At 45.8% G+C, this 19443-nt stretch overlaps 1 protein-coding gene across 14 annotated transcripts in view; it reads left to right on the forward strand.

Moving 5' to 3' along the window:
• Positions 1 to 19443, forward strand: part of BTRC (beta-transducin repeat containing E3 ubiquitin protein ligase) — a 144340-nt gene that overhangs the window by 32787 nt on the left and 92110 nt on the right. For 8 of the 14 annotated variants that reach the window (XM_090056459.1, XM_090056462.1, XM_090056464.1 and 5 more), the window contains one exon: positions 2397 to 2504. The exons of the other annotated variants lie outside the window; for them this stretch is intronic. In XM_090056459.1, the coding sequence (XP_089912585.1) occupies positions 2397 to 2504 (108 nt within the window). The remainder of the gene's footprint in view (positions 1 to 2396; positions 2505 to 19443) is intronic. 14 annotated transcript variants of the gene reach the window in all.

Consider the following 19443-nt stretch of genomic DNA (forward strand, 5'->3'; position numbering starts at 1 on the left):
AGCGTCAGCTGTACTAAGTGGGTTGGAGAGCAAGATGGAACCGTTTATCTTTGCTTTAGTGCCTTTGCACCGTAGCTAATCTCCTCGTTCCTATGAGCACTTTGACCAAATGGATCTGGTGAATAGGGGACCCGGCCGAACACACGGGCTTAAACCGATTTAAATTAGCATATCAAAAACATGACAAATGCTTAAACAAATATATGCCTTACGCCCCTGTTGGTTTTTGAACTAGGGTTGCTCGGCTGCTATGGTGATAAGAGCTTTATAAATAGTTATAAAGTAGAGTTTTTTGCCTGGGGGAAGATAATTGGGATTTAGAGTTCTTTTGTGTGTGGGAGGGAAGCATTGTCTGGTAGGTTAGAGCAGCAGATGAGGAAGCGTGACTCAGGTTTCAGCTGCTTGCTGCAATACCCTGGCAATCATTCCCACTTCGTCTTGCCTATGAGGAGGGCTAATCTCTCTACCTGGCGTGGGGTTGGAGAGGTTTAATGTTGAAGGAGTAGTCGACTTCTCGGATTCGAGACTTTGCGTGAAGAGGAGAGTTGATGAAACGGAGGTGAGATTGCATTACAGTAACAGATGCTCCTCAAATGCAGGTGTTTGTAGATGATGTGCTCTGGTGAATTTTTCAAATATGACTTATTTTTGGAGGAGGAGCGTCGGCTGGAGCAATGTGTCCTAGTGACGTGGACTAACAGTGCCTAATGGCAGTTTGGTCCAAGTGGTAGCAAATTGTGGACCAGATAAAAGCCATCTTCTTTCTGCCCATTCCAAGATGAACAAATCAGCAGTCTGCCCTTGGTGCCAAGAAGGCTACCAGCATCCTGGGCTGCATTGGGAGGAGTGTTGCCAGCAGATGGAGGGCAGTGATTCTTCCCTCTATTCATCACTGGGGAGGCCACATCTAGACTCCTGTGTCCAGCTGTGGGTCCCCCACAACAGAAAAGATGTGGGGAGGTTGAAAAGAGTCCAGCTGAGGGCAATAAAAATGGTTGGGACCTGGGGGACAGGACTGGTGAGGAGAGGCCGAGGGAACTGGGCTGATTTAGTCTGGAGAAGAGAAGACCGAGGGGGTTGAATAGCAGCCTTCACCTCCCTGCCAGAGGGCTGCAAAGAGGATGGAGCTGGGCTGTCCTCAGTGGGGGCAGGTGACAGGACAGGGAGCAATGGGCTCAAGCTGCAGCAAGGGAAGTTGAGATTGGATTTTAGGAAAAACTTTCCCACTAGGAAGGTAATAAAACACTGGAACAGATTACCTGAAGAGGTTATGGTCTCTCCTTCCTTGGAGGGTTTTAAGACCTGGCTAGACAAAGCCTTGGCTGGGATGATGTAGTTGGGGCTGGCCCTGCTTGGAGCAGGGGGTTGGACTAGATGTGACCTCCTGAGCTCCCTTCCACCCTCATTTTCTATGATTAGCCCCATAACTCCAGCATATTCAATTAAAGCTCAACTTGCAACTCCTCCCAAAGCAGCAGAAAAAGTGGCCCAAATCTCAGCTGCCATCTCATAGCCATTCCAGCTGTCCCTTCCACTCAAATTTCCTTCCAGCCCCCTACCACTTAAAAAAGGCTTAATATGATGTGGGGGTGCAGACATGAATATAATGGTTTGAGATTTCATGTAGCTAATCCGTCACATCCTACCATTTTCATAAATAGGTGCCCATTTAAAATGTATCAGCATTTCACCACCAGTAGCAGTTACAGCATCAAAAAATCGGGTAAGAACAAGTTGGCTGTCAGAGCACAGCCATATTTTTAACCTTGTCAGTACTTTCATTTTTGAACAACCATGAGCAGTTGCTGCTGTTTTTCTCCTTTCAGTGCTCTGGCCCCTTTGGTGCACGAGATCCGTTTGGAAAGGTGAAGTCTTCTGTATTAACTGCTTTGCAATTAGCAGCAGAACAAGTAGAAAGGCTGAACTCTTGCAAACTGCCTCTGGGCAACTACTGGCTTTCCTTGCCTTATCCCACCCTCTCTGGGGGCAGGAAACAAACCCGCCGCACCTTTTCTCTCCCCGCCGGCACTTGATGTGCTATTCTTTTTCCTTGCCGAATCATTCGCTGTGACGCGTGTTAGGTGGCTACGTGTGAAACAAAAGAGGGCCGGTTAATTGGAAAGAAGTCTGTTTCTTCAATACACGTGCCCACGCTAATGCAAAATGTTGACTGACGGTCTCGGACCATCATGTCGTCCCCTCCCCTTTTTGCCTCTGGCGTCTTTAGATTCCCCTGCGGGGCAGACGGATCAGGGATGTGTGTTTCTTGAGGATGTTTCAGCCTTTAAGGCCAGCTGCAGTTCTGCTGCTGCCGTTCAGCTAAGCCTTGAAAGATCCTGTAATCTGTGCCATCCTGTCTCATACAGTCCCATCTCATAGTTGTCCTTTCTCTGCAGTGCTCTATGCCCAGATCTCTGTGGCTGGGCTGCTCCAGCCTGGCGGACAGCATGCCCTCGCTGCGATGCCTGTATAACCCAGGGACTGGCGCACTCACAGCTTTCCAGGTACTTTCTGTCTCTCTTTTTCCTCTCTCTCCTCTGTGTGTGTGAGTGTGTGTGTGTGTGTCTGCTTCTTGCTCTCTCTTGCTTGCTTACATCCATTTATTCTGCTTCGTACTGTGTGCTTACCTCACGTCATTCAAAAGTCCTCCAGTAATTAACCTCATCTCATGTAGATTCTGAGTGGATCAGTCCAAGGGCATTTTCATTACATTGATTTAATATAATCATTTTGCCAAACTTGGCCAGATACCATCAACTGTGCCATTGGTCCTCAGGTGTACCAAAAGCATACCGCTGACATCCAGCAAACATTCGTTGCAAACAGTGTGCATCGTCGCCTATGATCCCAGCTTGTATTCAGCAACTGCATTAACTTATCTGTCCATATTTTCCTTACACAAGAAGATGATGGTGGGGTGATGCGGTGCCATGATGAGAGCCGATGCCCTGCATTCATATATTTCAATTGGATTTGTTAGCAGTAAGCCAGGAGCTTTGGTTATAGAAAATTAAAACACACACAAATTAATAAAAAGCCAAAACAGCAAATGTATTTTGCTTTGTGCTCTGATGGCTGCCAGATTCAGACTTTGAGCTGCCACGGTCATCTAGTTCAGCCCCAGGGAACAGGGGTCTGGACTAGATGACTCTTCCAGCGCTATAATCTTACAGTATGTTTTACCAGGCCAGTGGTGGTCAAGCATGGCCTCAAATAACCAGTCTGTCCTACTCAAATTCAGTTACTGTTTATATGGGGTAAAGGATGATAGGCAACCATGGGATTTTCAGGTCCCAGGCCATTCCAGATTGCTGTGTTTTGTGTAGATGTAAATGGAAAGGGAGTGCAGACTTGGGCACATGGGTGGTACGTTCACACTGGACTCCAAGAAAGCAGACAACTGGTTCGGCCCAAGCCAGGGCCTTCAGGCAGCACATTGCAACTCAAGCCTCAGGGTTCACAGCGGCATGGATTATTTCAGGGTCAACACTAGAGTTGAGGGGCTGGCGTCTCCAGGTTGGTGGTGGCCAGTAGGGCTTTTCAGCAGCACGGCTTGATGGTCCCCAAACCTCTCAGAAATCCCGAAATGTTTTTGATGCGTCACTCTGCCTCTCCAAAAGTCGTATGCAAGACATTTGTGTCTTAGTTTGGGTCTGGTTTCCTGCTTCCAGGACTGGCAGGATGAGGAAGTGCTGTGGAAGCAATGTTCTCAGTCCCAGCAGAGGCTTAAGTGTCTTGCATCATTTAGCAGCAGCCCTTCCAGCTGACCTAGCACTAGCACCGATGGACTCTGGAAGGTGTCCTGTCAGTCCTTCTTGGCTACGCAGACTCCTTGCAGTGCTTTCAGAAGGGGAGGGGAGAGGACTTTCTATCGAGGAGAACTCAGGAGCAGAGCAGGATTTAGCACCCTACTCATCCTTGTAGTTTGCCCACTTGAAGTGAATCAGGTGGGCCTCATTTTTGGGCTGTCAGCTGATAAAAGAATTTCAAACGTGGTAAACTGGTTTTAGAGAATAGTTTGTGCAAAGCAGTTAGCCCACCCACTCCTCTCTTCCAACTTCCTGTTATTTTTGATGGCATTTATATTTCCTTGTTTCAGTTTAAAAAAAAGAAAGAAAGAAAGAAAGAAAGAAAGAAAAAAGCCCTACCTTTTCCATAGAAGAAGGGTGTTTGTACCTGAAAACTTGCAAAGACCAATTTCCCCAACTATTCAGTTGGTCTAATAAAAGATACCGCATTTACCCAAAGAACTTGCCTGCCTACCTTTTACGTAGTACTCCTCATCTCAGCATGTCTCATGCTATAGGTCTCCGAGTCAGTTTTGAATAGACCCCTGTCCCTTATTAGCTCTTTAGGTCTGATGAGATCTTTCCCTCGGCACCTCTGCCTGCTGTCTCTTCTGTTGCCATCATCTTAGCAAGAATTTTTCTGCACAATTTTCAGCGTAACATTGGAGACCTGCTTTTGAAGCCCAGCATTTTCTCACATTAACTTAATTTTTTTTTCCTCTAGCAAGCTTCAAGTAACTGGAGAAGAATATCAATGTTCTTTGCTCATGGCAAGAGGGAAGGTGCCATCTGGAAGACCACTTAGTCACTGCTGAATTTGTCTAGTTATTTACATGCTTACCTTGAGATGCTCAGACAGAAATGATGAAACAGGCGCTTCCTGTCAGCTAAAAGCCTGCTGACGCCTCGTGGGAAACGTTGGCAAATAGTCGATTTAGAGACAGTTCTGTTGATCTGTCAGATAACTTCCATGTTTCTCTTTTCTGTGTGTTTATTACCAAGGACGGACGTGGGAAATCAGGAACATAGAGTTCCTTAATTCCCTTTGACAGTCCTTTGTGGCATCACAGCAGTTGCGATGTTGGAGTGGGAGGTCAGATATAAGGTGGGGGGAATAAACATTAGGATTCATATATTTCTCCGGTGCCTTTAAATCTCAGAAGATCCCCAAGTGCTTTGCTTACACCACGGAAAGGCAGGTCATCTTTGAGGGAGGCCCGCAGCTGGATGACAGCGTTTGCAGGTAAGGAATGAGAAGGAAATTTTAGCAATGAAAAAAGAGCCAATTTCCTACTCTTTCCTGGAGCCTGTATTGTCCATGGAGAACAAGCCAGGATCCCAGGTCTTCCCAGGTGTTATCCTCCAGTGCAACAGAGAAATCATATTTGCAGAATAAAAATTGTTGTGAGCAGAATTCTGTGAAAACAAATCTCTTGAAAGTTTTTGTACACACTGGTAGATATTAATGCTTTTGCATCATGGCTGAAAATTAAACTCAGTACAAAAGCAGTCATCCTATCAAAATGCTGTGTGTTTACAAGATTCAAGGTTACAAGAGTTAAATAGGCCAAAGGCTGAATATGCCAAACATTATTCTATTGAATATTTCCCCAAAATAACTGTATAAAAGGTATTTAGTAATAAGGTTCCCCCTTCTTAGTGGTGAAGATTTGTGGAGTTCAAAATATTTGTGAGGCATTGTTGTTCCCAGTGTACAGATGAGCAGAGAGAGAAGCAGCGTGTTTCAAGAAATTGCCTGAGGTCACACAGCAAGTTTGCGGGGGAGAGTGCTCCTGCCCATTTGTTTTGTTGTTTGACTCTTCGACAAGCAGGGCTAGGACTCAGAGAGACCTGGACACTCTGGAGGACTGGGCCAAAAGAAATCTGAGGTTCGACAAGGACAAGTGGAAAGTCCTGCACTTAAGAGGGAGAAATCCCCTGCACTGTGGTGGACTGGGCAGCAGCTCTGCAGAAAAGGACCTGGGGGGACAGGGGACAAGAAGATGGATAGGAGCCAGCAGTGCACCCTTGGTGCCAAGAAGGCTGAATCGGCATCCTGGGCTGCATCGGTAGGAGAGTTGCCAGCAGACAGAGGACAGTAATTCTTCCCCTCTATTCAGCATTGAGGAGGCTACATCTGGAGTCCTGTGTCCAGTTGTGCACCCCCATTACAGAAAGGATGTGGACACACTGGAGAGAGTCCAGCGGAGGGCAATGAAAATGGTGGTGGGGCTGGGGGACAGGATTGGTGAGGGGAGCCTGAGGGACCTGGCCTGATTTAGTCTGGAGAAGTGAAGACCAAGGAGGATTGAATAGCAGCCTTCACCTCCCTGCAGGTTGGATATTAGGAAAGACTTTCTCACTAGGAGTGTGGTGAAACATGAGCAGATTGCCCAGAAAGGTGGTGGACTCTCCATTCTTTGAGGTGTTTAAGACCCGGCTAGACAAAACTTTGGTCTATCAAATAACAGACAAATAGGATTGGATCAATGATGTGGCTGGGGCTGGTCCTGGGGTGAACAGGGGGTTGGACAAGATGTGACCTGAGGTCCCATCACACCCTCATTTTCTATGACTGTGAAGTGTTGCATCAGGTCCAGGCAGTGGGGTACCATGGGCCGGGTCTGTGACCAGGCACCTGATGCAATTTGGGAAGCTCCCCAAAATGCTCCTTATGTAGAGTTTAGATTTTGGTTGCATACCCTTATACAGAGTTTGGCATACTCTTATGAAGAGTTTAGATGATAGTTGTCTGGGCTGATTTGCACAGGGCTGATCCTGTCTCAGGCAGGGCTAGACAATGACCTCTGCAGATCACTGCCAGCCCCACTCCTGTATGACTCCCCAGGGCATCTCTGTGGAGACCCCAAACCATTATCCTGGGACTGCCCATTGGAGAGCAAAGGCAAGGGTTGGTTTCCTTGTAGTTGAGTTTGCAGTCACCTGGCAGGCGAGAGAGGGTTGAGATTTGTATATACCTTTTTCTAAAGGTTTTGCAGAGTACTCTCTAAATTCCTACAATCTGCTGTAATCGAGGCATTTGGATGAAATACTTGATCATGAGCAAGGCACCAGGGCCTATCATCTCTGCTTATGGAGGTGGCCGTGATCTACTTGGTTTTCCTCAAATTGAACATGGCCTCTCTTCTCCTGACAGCTTTGCTTGGACAAAGCCTGAGAATCTTTCAAATGAAGTAAATGAGAGCAATTTTTATAAGGTTGCCAGGCCTGGTGGGGGGGGGGGGGGGGGGGGGGGGCTGGACTGATCTGCATTGCACCTTCTCTTTGCACCGAAGCCATTTTTTGGAGGAGGGTGGGAGACAAAGATAGGGTCATCATGAGGCAGTCAAATCATGCAAAGGCAACAGCCTGTTACAGCCAGGCAGCAGAGCAGCAGGCTTCCTTTCCAGCTGACTTGTTTGCCATTTCTTTGCACCATGATAACCAACACGAAGGTTGATGCAGTTTGAAAGAATGGGTTTTTGAAGGTGTGGGGCCAGTAGCTCATCCCCAAATTCTGCTTCCTTCATAAACTTCATAGCGAGCTTCCTCCTGTTTATTCATGCATTTCGTTTGAGAAGTTGACTTTTTTCAGCGCTGAAGAATACAGTGCGTTTCCAAATGAGAGTAATAATTGCATTATTGATGGGCCGAAGGTAGGTGACCCAGAGAAAGCAAGCTGTGCGTGCTCCACAGTCACCGTGCTGCACGCACAAGTTTGTGGCAGTTCGCCTTAAAGCCCAGTTATTAGCCCGGCTCGGTTTTGCATCTAATCAGAGGGGAAGCGTATCGTCCAGTCAAAAGATCCCATCAGCATGGAGGTATTATTGCACTTGACCAAAGCCTGCTTTGTATTCCCTGCTCCGGTTCTTTCCCAGTCGCTCCGCGAAATGTGTCTGAAGGCTATTTACAGCGCGATTCGAAACCTGCATCATAATTTTGATGCCTAACAGCTAGAGTCGGTGGCTCCGGCACCCCCCGGCCAGCAGCAGGCTCTCCCCCGTTTATGAATGTAGTTAGGTGGCCCCCAACTGTTTACAAGACAGCAGAGGTGAGCGCTTTGATTGACAAGTCAGAAATGCATTAGATCATTCCCTCTGCCAGTCTCTGGTTCATGCTGTTAAAAATGTCAGCCTCTCCAAGTTTGAATGGCAGCCCGAGGGCCTCAGAAGCTTTTTGTTTTCTGAGATGGAAACACAAATTGGATGTGTGCCTGAGCGCTTCATCCTGGGCTGTAATTTCATCTTTTAGCTAAGAACCACAAGGTACATGAGCAAAGCACCCTGTAAACAATAATACTGGGGAAAAAAATAAACAAGGTCGTGTTTCTGGTACGTTGATCCACCGGTGTCCTGACCTCTATCACGTTGAACATCTCCACTCTGATTGCTGTTCCCTTTGGCATTACAATGAGAGGGAGAGAGACTGACACAGGAGGCAAAGATTTAAAGTTGCAGTGTTGTTGCACATTTCTTGTATTGGCTATGAAATATTGAGCTGCCACGGTGTGGCACTTGTGTTTTTTAAGCAAAGTTTCTTACCGAGATGCTCAGGTCTGCTCTGCCTGCTTCCGTTCCTCCCACTGTCTCGCTGGGAAGGTTGGAAATCGGTACCAGTTACATGCAGGAAAGGGGATCAGGAAGATGACAGATATGCAACCCAATTAACCAGCTAACTTCCTCCTTTAAACACAGCTGGGAGGGGCAGAGCTGGACTTTAGGAGTCTAACTGTACCTGGGGCAAGAGGAGCACTTGATCTGCTTGCACCGTGTGCCTGCAGTGATGGGCTCTGGGAAATGGGTGCGGTGCTGTAGTACAGTGCGTGCAACCCGGTTGTACAAAATCTACCTCTTGATCTGTAACCAATGACCTTGATATCCTGGCTGGTTGATTAGCGGCTCTAATTGGTGCCCTGTGGTCTTTCAATACTGAGGAGCCTATCACAGGATCCAGGCCCCACCACAGAACTCCACTGCAGGATGTCCTCTTTCATTTCAGGTGGGCTTGCAAAGACCCACCTTGCAAACCTGACCCCAGATGAACCAGGTGGCGGGTTTGGGGGTTTTGTTACTGCTGCCGGAGGGGGATTTGCAATTCAGGCGCTGGAAGCCAGTAGGGTTTTTGACTTTGCTTCGGCATCTGATGTTTGCCAGCTTTGCAAATCAGTCTTCCGACCTAAGTACCGAAACGAGGGAGGCAGTAGCTGTTCTAGGAGCAAATGCTTACACCCCTCAGCTGTTTGCCACTGCAGATAACAAATGGGATCGCTAATGAAAATGCGCATTGTAACGGGAAAGCTTCCTCGACTTCAACTCCGCACTAATGATCTTGTTACTGTATGGCAACCGGCGCCCTTCCTGGTAAGCCGAGGGGGTGAGGTCTGTCGTTCTACCAGCATTGGTTGGTTGATCGGTTAAAAATGATGCCAGGCAAGCGCGGGTTTCTCCTCTCCCCGTTAGAAGTCAGAAAGGTGTGTAAAGCTATTTTGACAAATGGCATATGTAGTGCCACGCCGAAGGGATACAGGTATTTTTAAATTTAGCTCTGGTTCCTGAGGATTGCGAACATCTGCTAAGAGGTATTGTAGAGCTCCACAATGCACTAATTGAATTACTCTTTTCTGGAGTTGCAGACTGCACTAATTGAATTAGAATCAGCGTGTGCGTGTGCGTGCACGCACGCGCATGTGTATATGCGTGTGAGAGGGAGAGAAATGTGTATGCGCGTGTTGCAATGTGTGGAGCGGAAGCCTTTGGGATGGAGGAGGTAATGGGAACCGTTGCGGATCACGCGTACTGTGCTGCTATCTAATGGCTTTTTGTGGAACTGCAAGGTCTCCTGGGAAGAGAGAACATTTTAATCCTTGGCATGACCTAGGGCTAAGCTCATCTCGCTTAATTCAGATGGTCCCAGGCCATTTTTCAAAGCTTTAAATAATGGCAAGAAGAAAGTTTGGCATGTTCACCTGAATTTCTAGTAAGCAGGGTTTTTTTCCCTCCTCTTTTTTTTTTTTTTTTTTTTTTTAAAGAAAGCTTTTAAATATAATTTTTAAATGCAAATACACGGGTGAATTTCCAAATGCATGAGCCCAGATCTCACATTCGTCTTTCTGCTTTATCTTTAGAGGCAACTCTAATGCCTCATAACCGGAAGAGTGTGATTAAGCATACAACATCAGCGCCTCCCGTTAAATGTTAATATCTGCCTCTCTCCCTCTTCCTCTTGAAGGTAGCACTGCGCCAGCCGATTGTAAATCACTGGGCTTGGCTGTAATTTTGTGTTTGAACAACTCCATGGAAAGTGCTTCAAACGTAGCCGGTTGCACGAGATCAGGTTCTACAAATCTCTGCTGAACCGGCAAAGAGTTAAAGGATGTAATTTTACCATGAACCTGGGAAAGTTGTGAAGCACTCAGATGTGCAATAAATCTTTATCATCCGGCCTTTTAAGTCGATGTTAGTCACAACTCAGCGATTCCTGTAAAACTGATATCATGCGTACATAATTCCAGGGAAGTTGAAATGCAAACACATTTCAGAGAACAGAACAGGAGCAGGCCTGTTGCAAAGCAGGGCTTTAACTAGGCACACAGGCCGTTTAAATGTGCTTGCCAAATCCTAAAAAATCAAGAGGTCAGAGAGAGACTCATTAAGTCCTGGTTTTTGAGAATTACTCTTCTATTGAGAAGTTATGTCCTGCAGTGTATGGCCATTTCCCGTTTTATGTGCGTAAATAATCGAATGCTCCATTCTGTGGGCTTTAGAGAGTTAGATGCCGTTTGCAGTAGGTCCTCACTAATTTCCAGTGTAATATTGCTGACTGATCTTTCTCTAGTTTAATAGCAGAGGCTGTGCTATAGTGAGGGCTCATTGTTAAGACTTGATGGCTTTGCAGAACATAATGAAGTAATTTATTACGATGCTGCATAATATGACTAAAACTAAACTATGTGTCAGAGGGAGCAAGCAACCTGGTCATTTTCTATGGCATCTATTCACCTTCTGCCTCTCTGTGAGGATCTGCAATGGGCCTTCCTTTCAAAGAGCAGTATAAAGCCAGTCAAAAAATTTGGTAGACTGATATTTTGATGTAAAGATTTTTTTGGAGGAGACATGTTAGCCAGTGCCATCGCTGGAAGTCTGTCTCCTTTATTCACATTTGTAGTCGCTTTCCTTTAGAGCAGTCTCCAATGGTCAGCCTTCTTGGGTTCTCTTCCAAATAATCCAGCAAACTGTTTCCAGGAGGCATTGCAAATCAAGCATTCAAGTAATTCATTGCAGGCAGAATGCCGCTGCCCAAATGTTGCAATTGGGGTGCATATTTATTTTTTAAACATTTGCCAGTGTCATTTGGCACTGTTGTCAAATGTTCGGTGACGGCATCCCTACGCACCTCGGTCAACAGCCAGCCATATGCACACAGCTTTGTAGAACAGAGCCTGTGGCATGTGTCTCCAGATACACCGCCACCTCCCGAAAAACCTGACCATGAAACACTCGAGTCCAGCCAAAAAAGAAGCCAAGAAACCTGCAAACACTTTTGATTTCTGCAGTTGCTTCTTGAATGATTTGCATTCCCTTAGCATTTGGATTAATTAAGCCTTGCAGAATATGTTAACAATGTTTTACAGAAGCAGGATGTTGGATACCATGGGCTGCTTGCTTAGATGGTCCTGTTTTGAGCTGGGGGCTGAACTAGATGACCTCCTGGGATCCCTTCCAACCCAAATTTTCTATGATTCCTACTCTATGGTAGGTTCAGGGATTATGTCTTGTGTTGTCTTGGGGTTGACTGTAGTTTTGCCAGGAGGTTAGACAATGGATTTGCATGGGATGATCCTGCCTCAGGCAAGGGGTTGGACTAGAACAGGGCATCCCAAACTGGCATGTGTACCCTTACATGGGAGAAACTGTATAATGGCGAGTTTAATTTTCATTCTAATAATAATTGGCATTTAAGGGAGGGGTTAAAACATATACTGCTAGGGGTGCTCAGACAGCTGGTAAATATGCAAGTGGATACGCAATAAGGACAAGTTGGGGAACCTCTGGACTAGATGACCCATGGAGGTCCTTTCCAACCTGACTTCTCCATGACTCTTGATTCGGTGAAGTAGGTGATGCATGCTAGCCCATGCTATGCTCACAACACAGTCCATTGTCAAATGCTACAAAAAACAACACCTTGATAGTTCGGATTGTTTTTAATAAAAAATTTGCGGTGTGAAAACCCCTGCTAGCAGCACCTCTTGCTGCCAGGGCCAGGGATTGTAGGCGGCTTTACTGAGCTGTCTTTACGTGGTGTAGGAGTAGGCTCAGCGCAGCTTTAAGAAGCTGTTAGTGGAAGAGCCTCCATTCCATACAGTGTACAGAGTGCTCTTTAAAACAATCTATTTCTAGGACCTAAATTGTCCTGGGACCAGCTCTTGATATAAAAATTCATAGAAACCTGTTTTTCAGAGTGTGGTAACTTCTTGCCATAGTGCTGTAGTGTTAGAATTCACATTGGCCAGGTTGTTCTGTAAATTAAACAGTGACAGCTCCCCTCGGGGGAACAGCCAATGTATTTATGATGATGTGCTGATTACACAAAATACACTGCAAGCAGAAAACAGCTGCAGAGAACAAACCTCTTAAAAGAATACAATTACAAATAGCACCCTCAGTATTTCTAGTGGTGAGAGTAAAATACAGCATGCTAATGCCACTTTGCTAGCCTGCTTCCAAAGAAGAAAGGGGATAGATGAAGCAAAGAAGCTAAAGTGTGGTTGAATGCGCTTGCAGTGCCAATACAGAATGGCATGTAATCTGTTCCTGAAGGTGAGGGGCAAGAACACACCACAGGCATTGTCTCTGCTAAACTTCCTTCCTTCAAATTTCCTACCATTGCGCATGTAGGCGCATTTGGGTAACCTAGTGTTTTAACCATGCAACCCTCTTCCAAGCAGATCTAGATGACCTCGCAGTTGAAAAGACCCACAGATGGTCTACTTGAGTGGTCTAACCATTGCCAATAGCAGTGGAACTGTGACCACAAGAAATTTTCCAAAAATGGGTCTTCATCTAAAAGCAAGACTGACTCCTACTGCAGCCAACTGCTTGTTTTGAAGACTCGCACCCAAGACCTCAGCGGACATCTTCCCATATGCAGTACACCAAGGTCCTTGCATCGGAGAGTTTGCCATTGCAGTATCGATGCGGTGCAACAAAGCGAGCAGAAAAACAGAATGAGGAAAGGAGACAGAGGTCAGATTTTCAGTACTTGGCCCAGAGAACCGGGGCAGGAACAGAGTGAAGGGGCAGTGGTGCGTGGTGCGTTGTCCACTTGGAGGGGGAACAAAGGATGGGAGTAGGAGGAGGTGTTATGCCTCCTACAGGAAGTTGCCTAAGGACTGGTGTAGGATCATGTGGTCTGGGGAAACTTAGTATGCCATGGCTATAGCAGCTCCCAGCACCACTAAGGCCTCCGTGTAAGTGGGCTTTTAGTAATATGATCATTAACGTTTGACTTAATGGCTAGATAGAGGTTTCTACAGAAGACATCAGGGGCCAGAGGTGTCCTTCCCACCCACGTGGGTTCATCATGCACAGGGCAGGTAGGAGCTACATGTAAGACTGCAAAATCTTCCTTGCTTGACGGCATCCTAGTGTCACTTTTGGACTGGCCTCTGTATAGTGCATATCTGTGCCCAGGCAGAGTCTTTTGTGTAGACCCCTAGAAACCTTATTGAGCTTCCAATGTATAAATCTGTTTTTTACAGCCAGCACCAGCAGTCTCTCTGTCCGTCTGCCTTTTGGGCTTTTTTTTTTATTGGTGTTATTTTTTTAAAATCAGTTTTAAGCCTCTTTCCATTGTCCTGCTCTGCTGACATCTATCCCATGTGGCAAAAAGGAGTTTTGTATAATCTCCCTGCTTTAATCAATAGAATAATTGATAAACCAGATAAGATTTAAACTGATTACCTCCCGAGTAGAATCCCCCAGGGTCCCTGGACTCTCTTAATTTTGACATGTGTGTTGTGTACCCCGCGGATGAAGTGCAGTGTGAATTATCTGTTTTTATTTGCTTAATGACGGGGAGGGTGTTAAAGTCAAATGTTTAATTAACCCAGCAATGGGCTGCGCTGTCACTTACACACGCATCCAGCTGATTGAGATATCTCACCGAGAATACTGAATAGGAATGATAATGTGGCACTGAGACGGAAGATTGCTTTTTCAATCCATTTGCTGGGTCACTGCTTTGAATGTCTTATTGGATGAAAGGCATTCAGCCTGGAAAAAAAAATCAGCATTTAAGTACATTTTGTTTCCCTGGCCCCCTTTCCACCAAGAAGTTAACTAAAGCAGATATGTTGTAGGTTTAATAACTCATTTGTGTCCTAGGAAAAGGCTGTGAAGAGTGGGGCTCGAGAGCTCGTGGTCTAGAGCTATAGCATTTCCTACAGAAACAAAATTTTACTAGCCCGGAGGTATCTGAATGTGAGCTCTTATAGACACGCACCTCTTTACCCTTCGTTCTCTGATTGCTTGATTACCCACTTCATTTTATAGTCACCTTCGTGCTAGCAACTCTTCATCTCCAGTCAGGGGGGGAGCAAGATAGGCAGTCACCTCTTTGAAGCCCCCCACCCGCTTCAAAAAATCCTGCTGGGTTTCTTTTTTCTTTTCTTTTTTAAGCAGAATCTAATGATAAGGGTAATTTAAAGCGTTTTAGGGGTTGTTTCATTATCTCGTTCGTATTGTGTTGAGCCAGACAATCAGAACAACCTAGGGGTTTTGTGTGGCAGCTATTGTTAAGAGGCAGTGGTACTGCCTAGCCAGATGTTACGTACTCCAACCCTAGTTCAGCACCCTCATTTTCTATTCTTTTATTAGACCGGGGGGCGGGGAAGGAGGGAGGGGAGGAGAGTTTGCCTGCTGCCTTTGATAAAAGATTGGGGAGCATTTACACACGTGCATCCTTGCCGGCTCATAATGAGTTTGTCCTTGATCATGCACGGACATGAATACATGATGTATTAGAAGTTAGCAAAGTCTGACCTAGAGCCAAAGGATAGTTGACGTCCCTTCCATTAATCATATCAAATAGAGCCAATTGCTGTCTGGGTAGCAGTAGGGGAAAAACCCGTGCGTTTAGCGTAGTAAAGCAGTGCTTCCTATGTTCAGGAAGGAGCATGGCCCTGTGGGTAGAGTCGAGCGGTTCTGTGCATTAGCTTATTCGGTGACTAGGCAGATCCCTTTGGTTCGAGGGGTCAGTAAGAGCAAACAGCAAAGAATAGGAAGAAGAAGCATGGGCAGAGCGTGGAGAAGGGCTGGAATGATAAAGCCTTTGAGGTGAAGAAGTACGTGTTAAGGTTTGGAGATAGGAAGCCAGCCAGAGGATCTGGAGAGGAGACGGGTGGGCTGTAGTGGTGGGGAAAGCTGGAAGTGGGGAAACGAAGCCCAAGGAGGTTAAAAGAGTGAAGGCAGGGGAGGGGGTGGGTAAGGGGTTTGGTAGTGGGCTTGGAGCATGCCTCCCTGAGAGGGATCGCTGAAAAGAGATGGAAAATAGCACTTCACAAAAGGACGTGGATTCTACAGAGAAACTAGCCAACCTTGCAGTCCATTTATCAGAGTGCTTTCAGTTCCCAAGCAGATGAAGCCATAATAAATATTGAGCAAAGAAAGTTAATCTGTATCTAGAGAATTTTAATAAATAAAAAGTTTAAAAAAACCTCTCCCCAGACCTGTTGGCTCTTGCTAACTCTTGTTAGTACTAGAAATATGTTTTTGACAATTCTTTGGGATGTTAGCTTATGTTCACAACCTGTAATAGCTGACTTGGTGCTATTTTTTTCTCCATATGTGGGAAAAAATCAAGAAAACAGCTGGTTCTAGGATATATCAGCACAGATAAAAGCTTTGGTTTGTCCCAAAACACAAGCGAAATGAAGGGGACTAATCCTAAACTTGGTATTTCTGCATGCTGAAGTGAAGTGTTAAAAATGAATTTTTGTGTTCCTCAAATGAAGGAATGCGGCAAAGTGAACCAGCAAGGAACAAAGCTGGATGACTTTCTTCCCTTTTGAAGTGTTTCTGTTCCATCCCAGTTTGCCTCCATGGTTTGCGTGTCTCAACATTTCCTATTCTTAAGGGTGAATTAACTTACACTGCAGTTGGTGGTGGGAAATGGAACAAGTGTTTGAAAGATCAGAGGAATTGTTAAGGTTGTCTCAGAGACTGGAAAAAGTAGTTTGAAGGGGTGGCATGAAGCCCGTGAGGGAGATGGACACAAGTACAGGCAGATCGCATGGTTCAGGACTACTCCCAGGGCCTGTCTTCGCTGACTACCATTGTCTGATGCTCAGCAGTTTACCCAGTGTAGTTGCTAGGGTGTATTTAGTCAATTGTCCCCTGTACACTTGGGAATATAGGTGTTTCAGATCCCTGGAAAAATGGAGGTGCTGCCAGATAGCTGAAGCGCAAAACGTGGGGCACATCTACACGTGCATTAATGCACGTTAGGTAATGCGCATTAAATCTAGTATCGCCGTTGTGGGGTATGAGAAGAAGATGCATTAGCCTATTTGAATGCGCATTAGCTAAAGAGCACGGTATTTTGTGACACTTTAATATGCATTAAAATAGGCTAGAGTGCATTAAAGCGCATGTGTAGACGTGCCCGTGGACTGCAACATTGCACAGTTCCTGCAAAGGTGGAGATTGACTTTGTTATTTAGGAGAGAAATGCCAAAACAGTCACGTGTGTGCATGCACACACACATATCCCTATGCATGCAAGCACACGCAAATAAAATGCAACCCGAGTCCTCAGGCTTTCTGTCGCTCAAGCCCTGTTATGAGGAATGGGGAAGTAGCACTGCCTAATGCAGATGTCTGAGAGTTACAAAAATAACCAGATGTCCTGATTAGCAGAAGCAAATGTTCTCCCCTTAATCCACGTGAAATCGTATTCAAAGGCTCTCTGGATTGTGTAAATAAGGCACCGACAAAAATTGGAATATAAAGGGCCATCGGCCAACTAGCTTGTGAGGCTTGAAAGCTTGAATATTAAAAACAAATTTACCACTGTTGACTCTCTTGAATTCATAGAACAGAAGTGTTAAGCAGGGCTGCTTCCCGGAGAATGGGGAAAGGCTGTTCTCATTAGCCATATATTCACTTGTTCTCTTCTGAGAAATTCCTAGTTAAGCGGAGCTAGCTTTTTTGAAATTCCCCTGCATGGAGCATTTCCACCACCTGGCTTCCGGTTTGTTCTGATGCAAAAGCCACAACTTTATACTGTTGGAAATATCTGTTTATTCATCATATCTTTGATTAATGTTTGTACCAGCTTTTAAAGACATAAGTATTAAATTGAATTCGCTATTCCCCCGGTAACATTAAGACTTCCCACCACTTTACCTTAATCTTTGTAGTAAATTAATAACTGATGAATGAAAAGAATCAGCTTAGTATGAAAATTTGTCTTAATTTTCCAAAGTTCTGCTGCTACATCTCAGTGTTCAGGGTAGACACACGTTCTGCTCTGATTTTATTGGCTTTGTTACAAAGAGAGGAAAACGCAGAGAATCTCCTTTGCTGTGTGCAAGGTGTTAGGGCTGTATTAAATTCCAGGAGATCTCCTCATTTTGGAGGTGTGGCATGTATTAAGGCAGTTGCAGGTTGAAATTTAATATATTTGCATATACATGATCTCATGTGTGCATGCGCATGCATACACTGTCCCACCCTTAATCGTAAACTTGCTTAAACCTCCAGTTTTAAGAATTATTGGGAAACATGGTTGCTTCTGTCTGGCCCTGTAGCCCTGGATATGACCCCGCTGTGCTAGGCACTGCACAGACCCTTTAAAAATAAAATCCAGGAAGTTTCACTCATCTGATCTGGGTTCTTGTTTGTGCTGCGGGCCTGCGATCCAAGGACGTGCCGTCACCTCCTCCTGCGGGCTCATAGATCTAAGAAGCATTCAGTGGGAACGTCTGTACATGCACTTTAATGTGCATTAGCATAGTTTAATGCTTATTAAAGTGTCACTAAAAAAGTGCTCTTTAGTTAATGCACATTAAGATAAGCTAATGTGCATTTTCTTAGTACCTCACAATGGAGATACTAGATTTAATGCACATTAACTAAAGTACTGGGTGTGTACACACACCCAGCAATTAGAAATGCTACCCTCACCTGTTTGTGATCCCCTGTATCATTGATTAGAAAAGGCATCAAATCCCTCTGCCCCCTTCTCTACCCTTTTTTCCCTTCATGTCCATGATCCAACACAAACCCTTTGCAAAAATACCAGTTAGCCTGGGACTTGCAGGAGCTCGGAAATGGTCTCATCCTTCAGCCCATGCTGAAGTCTCCCCTTGCGCCTCGATGCTGCGATTGATGGCCATCTTTCCAAACCTCTCGTTGCAGCTAATGCTCAGAGCTGCAGGTGCCAAACAACGTTGGGGCGGACATCCGCCCTTCCGCCTTTCATTGTCGTGAGTCTCCCTGCGCGTTACAGCTGTCGCTTTTGTTTTATCTACCGAGCATGTTGAGTATTGCTTTCAAACCTGCCCTTTTCACACTTGTTTTTCTCCAACCATCCCAGTCCACCTCAAAGATAGGTGTTGGATAGTGCAATGACTACTCAAATAGCAGGAATCGGAAGGTATTGCCTCTCTCAGCGAGGAGGAAAGAGGTTGCCTTGAAATGGTTAAAATGGACTCGGAGCCCATAATTTTTAACTAAAATATTGCTTTCATGCTGACACGGGCTATGCCAGGTTTCATCCTAGCACTGTTTGAAATGGCTGAGATATTTATAAAGTGACAGACTGCATTTATAAAATCAGGATGCCGGCAGTCCCATAACGATAACGGTGCTCTTGGACTCATCTATCACTTACAAAGGTTATTGGAAAGGGAATGTTGGGCCTTCACTGTACTCCGGCGCTAGAATGGCATTTATTCTTCTCTTCCCCCTCCCCCTTTAAACCATGTTCTGGCTGAGAGAGGCACAGAATAATTCAGGGTGCTTTTCCCATCCTTTCCACTCTCCTCTGCCGTTGCCCACGGCCTGACCCAAACCGGGGGAAATTCTGCTTTCTGACATCTTGGGACCACCAAAAGCTGGATGGGACAAATAAAACTTCTCGTCTCTTGGCAGGCCTCTGGCCTGAGATGGAAGAGAGTGCTGCATGCTGGCTGGCACATTTAACCTGCGGCTGGATGGGTAAACGGGCCTTCTGCTTCATGATATCAGTCTGCAGACAGATTGCTGAGACACTTAAACTGCTGCCTCTTGGCTCCTCCAGTCTTCCCCACACTGCACCGGGGGGGTGACGTACTGTTCAATGGAGGGCACACCTCTTTGGTCACCTCTGCAGGGAGTCGGAAACTCTGACCTCCTGCTTCGATATGTGGGAAGAATGGCTGGTCCCTTAGTGCATCTGCAGGTTCGAAGCAAGGCCGGATCAGCACCGTGCTTCAGGAGATGTTGCTGCTAACGTCAGAAATGCATTATCGGTGGAAAGGCACTACGCAAATACCTGGGTAGCGACATCTGAAATCGAAGTTGTGCTTGGGCTCATCTCAGCTTGGACACCGCTCCCATTCCTCTGTAGCTTGTGGGGCTGAGATACCTGGAGGGGACTTCCTTCCTTCCAC

Source organism: Crocodylus siamensis, chromosome 7 (genome assembly GCF_052110815.1).
Source record: "Crocodylus siamensis isolate JL-2025a chromosome 7, ASM5211081v1, whole genome shotgun sequence".
NCBI lineage: Eukaryota > Metazoa > Chordata > Crocodylia > Crocodylidae > Crocodylus > Crocodylus siamensis.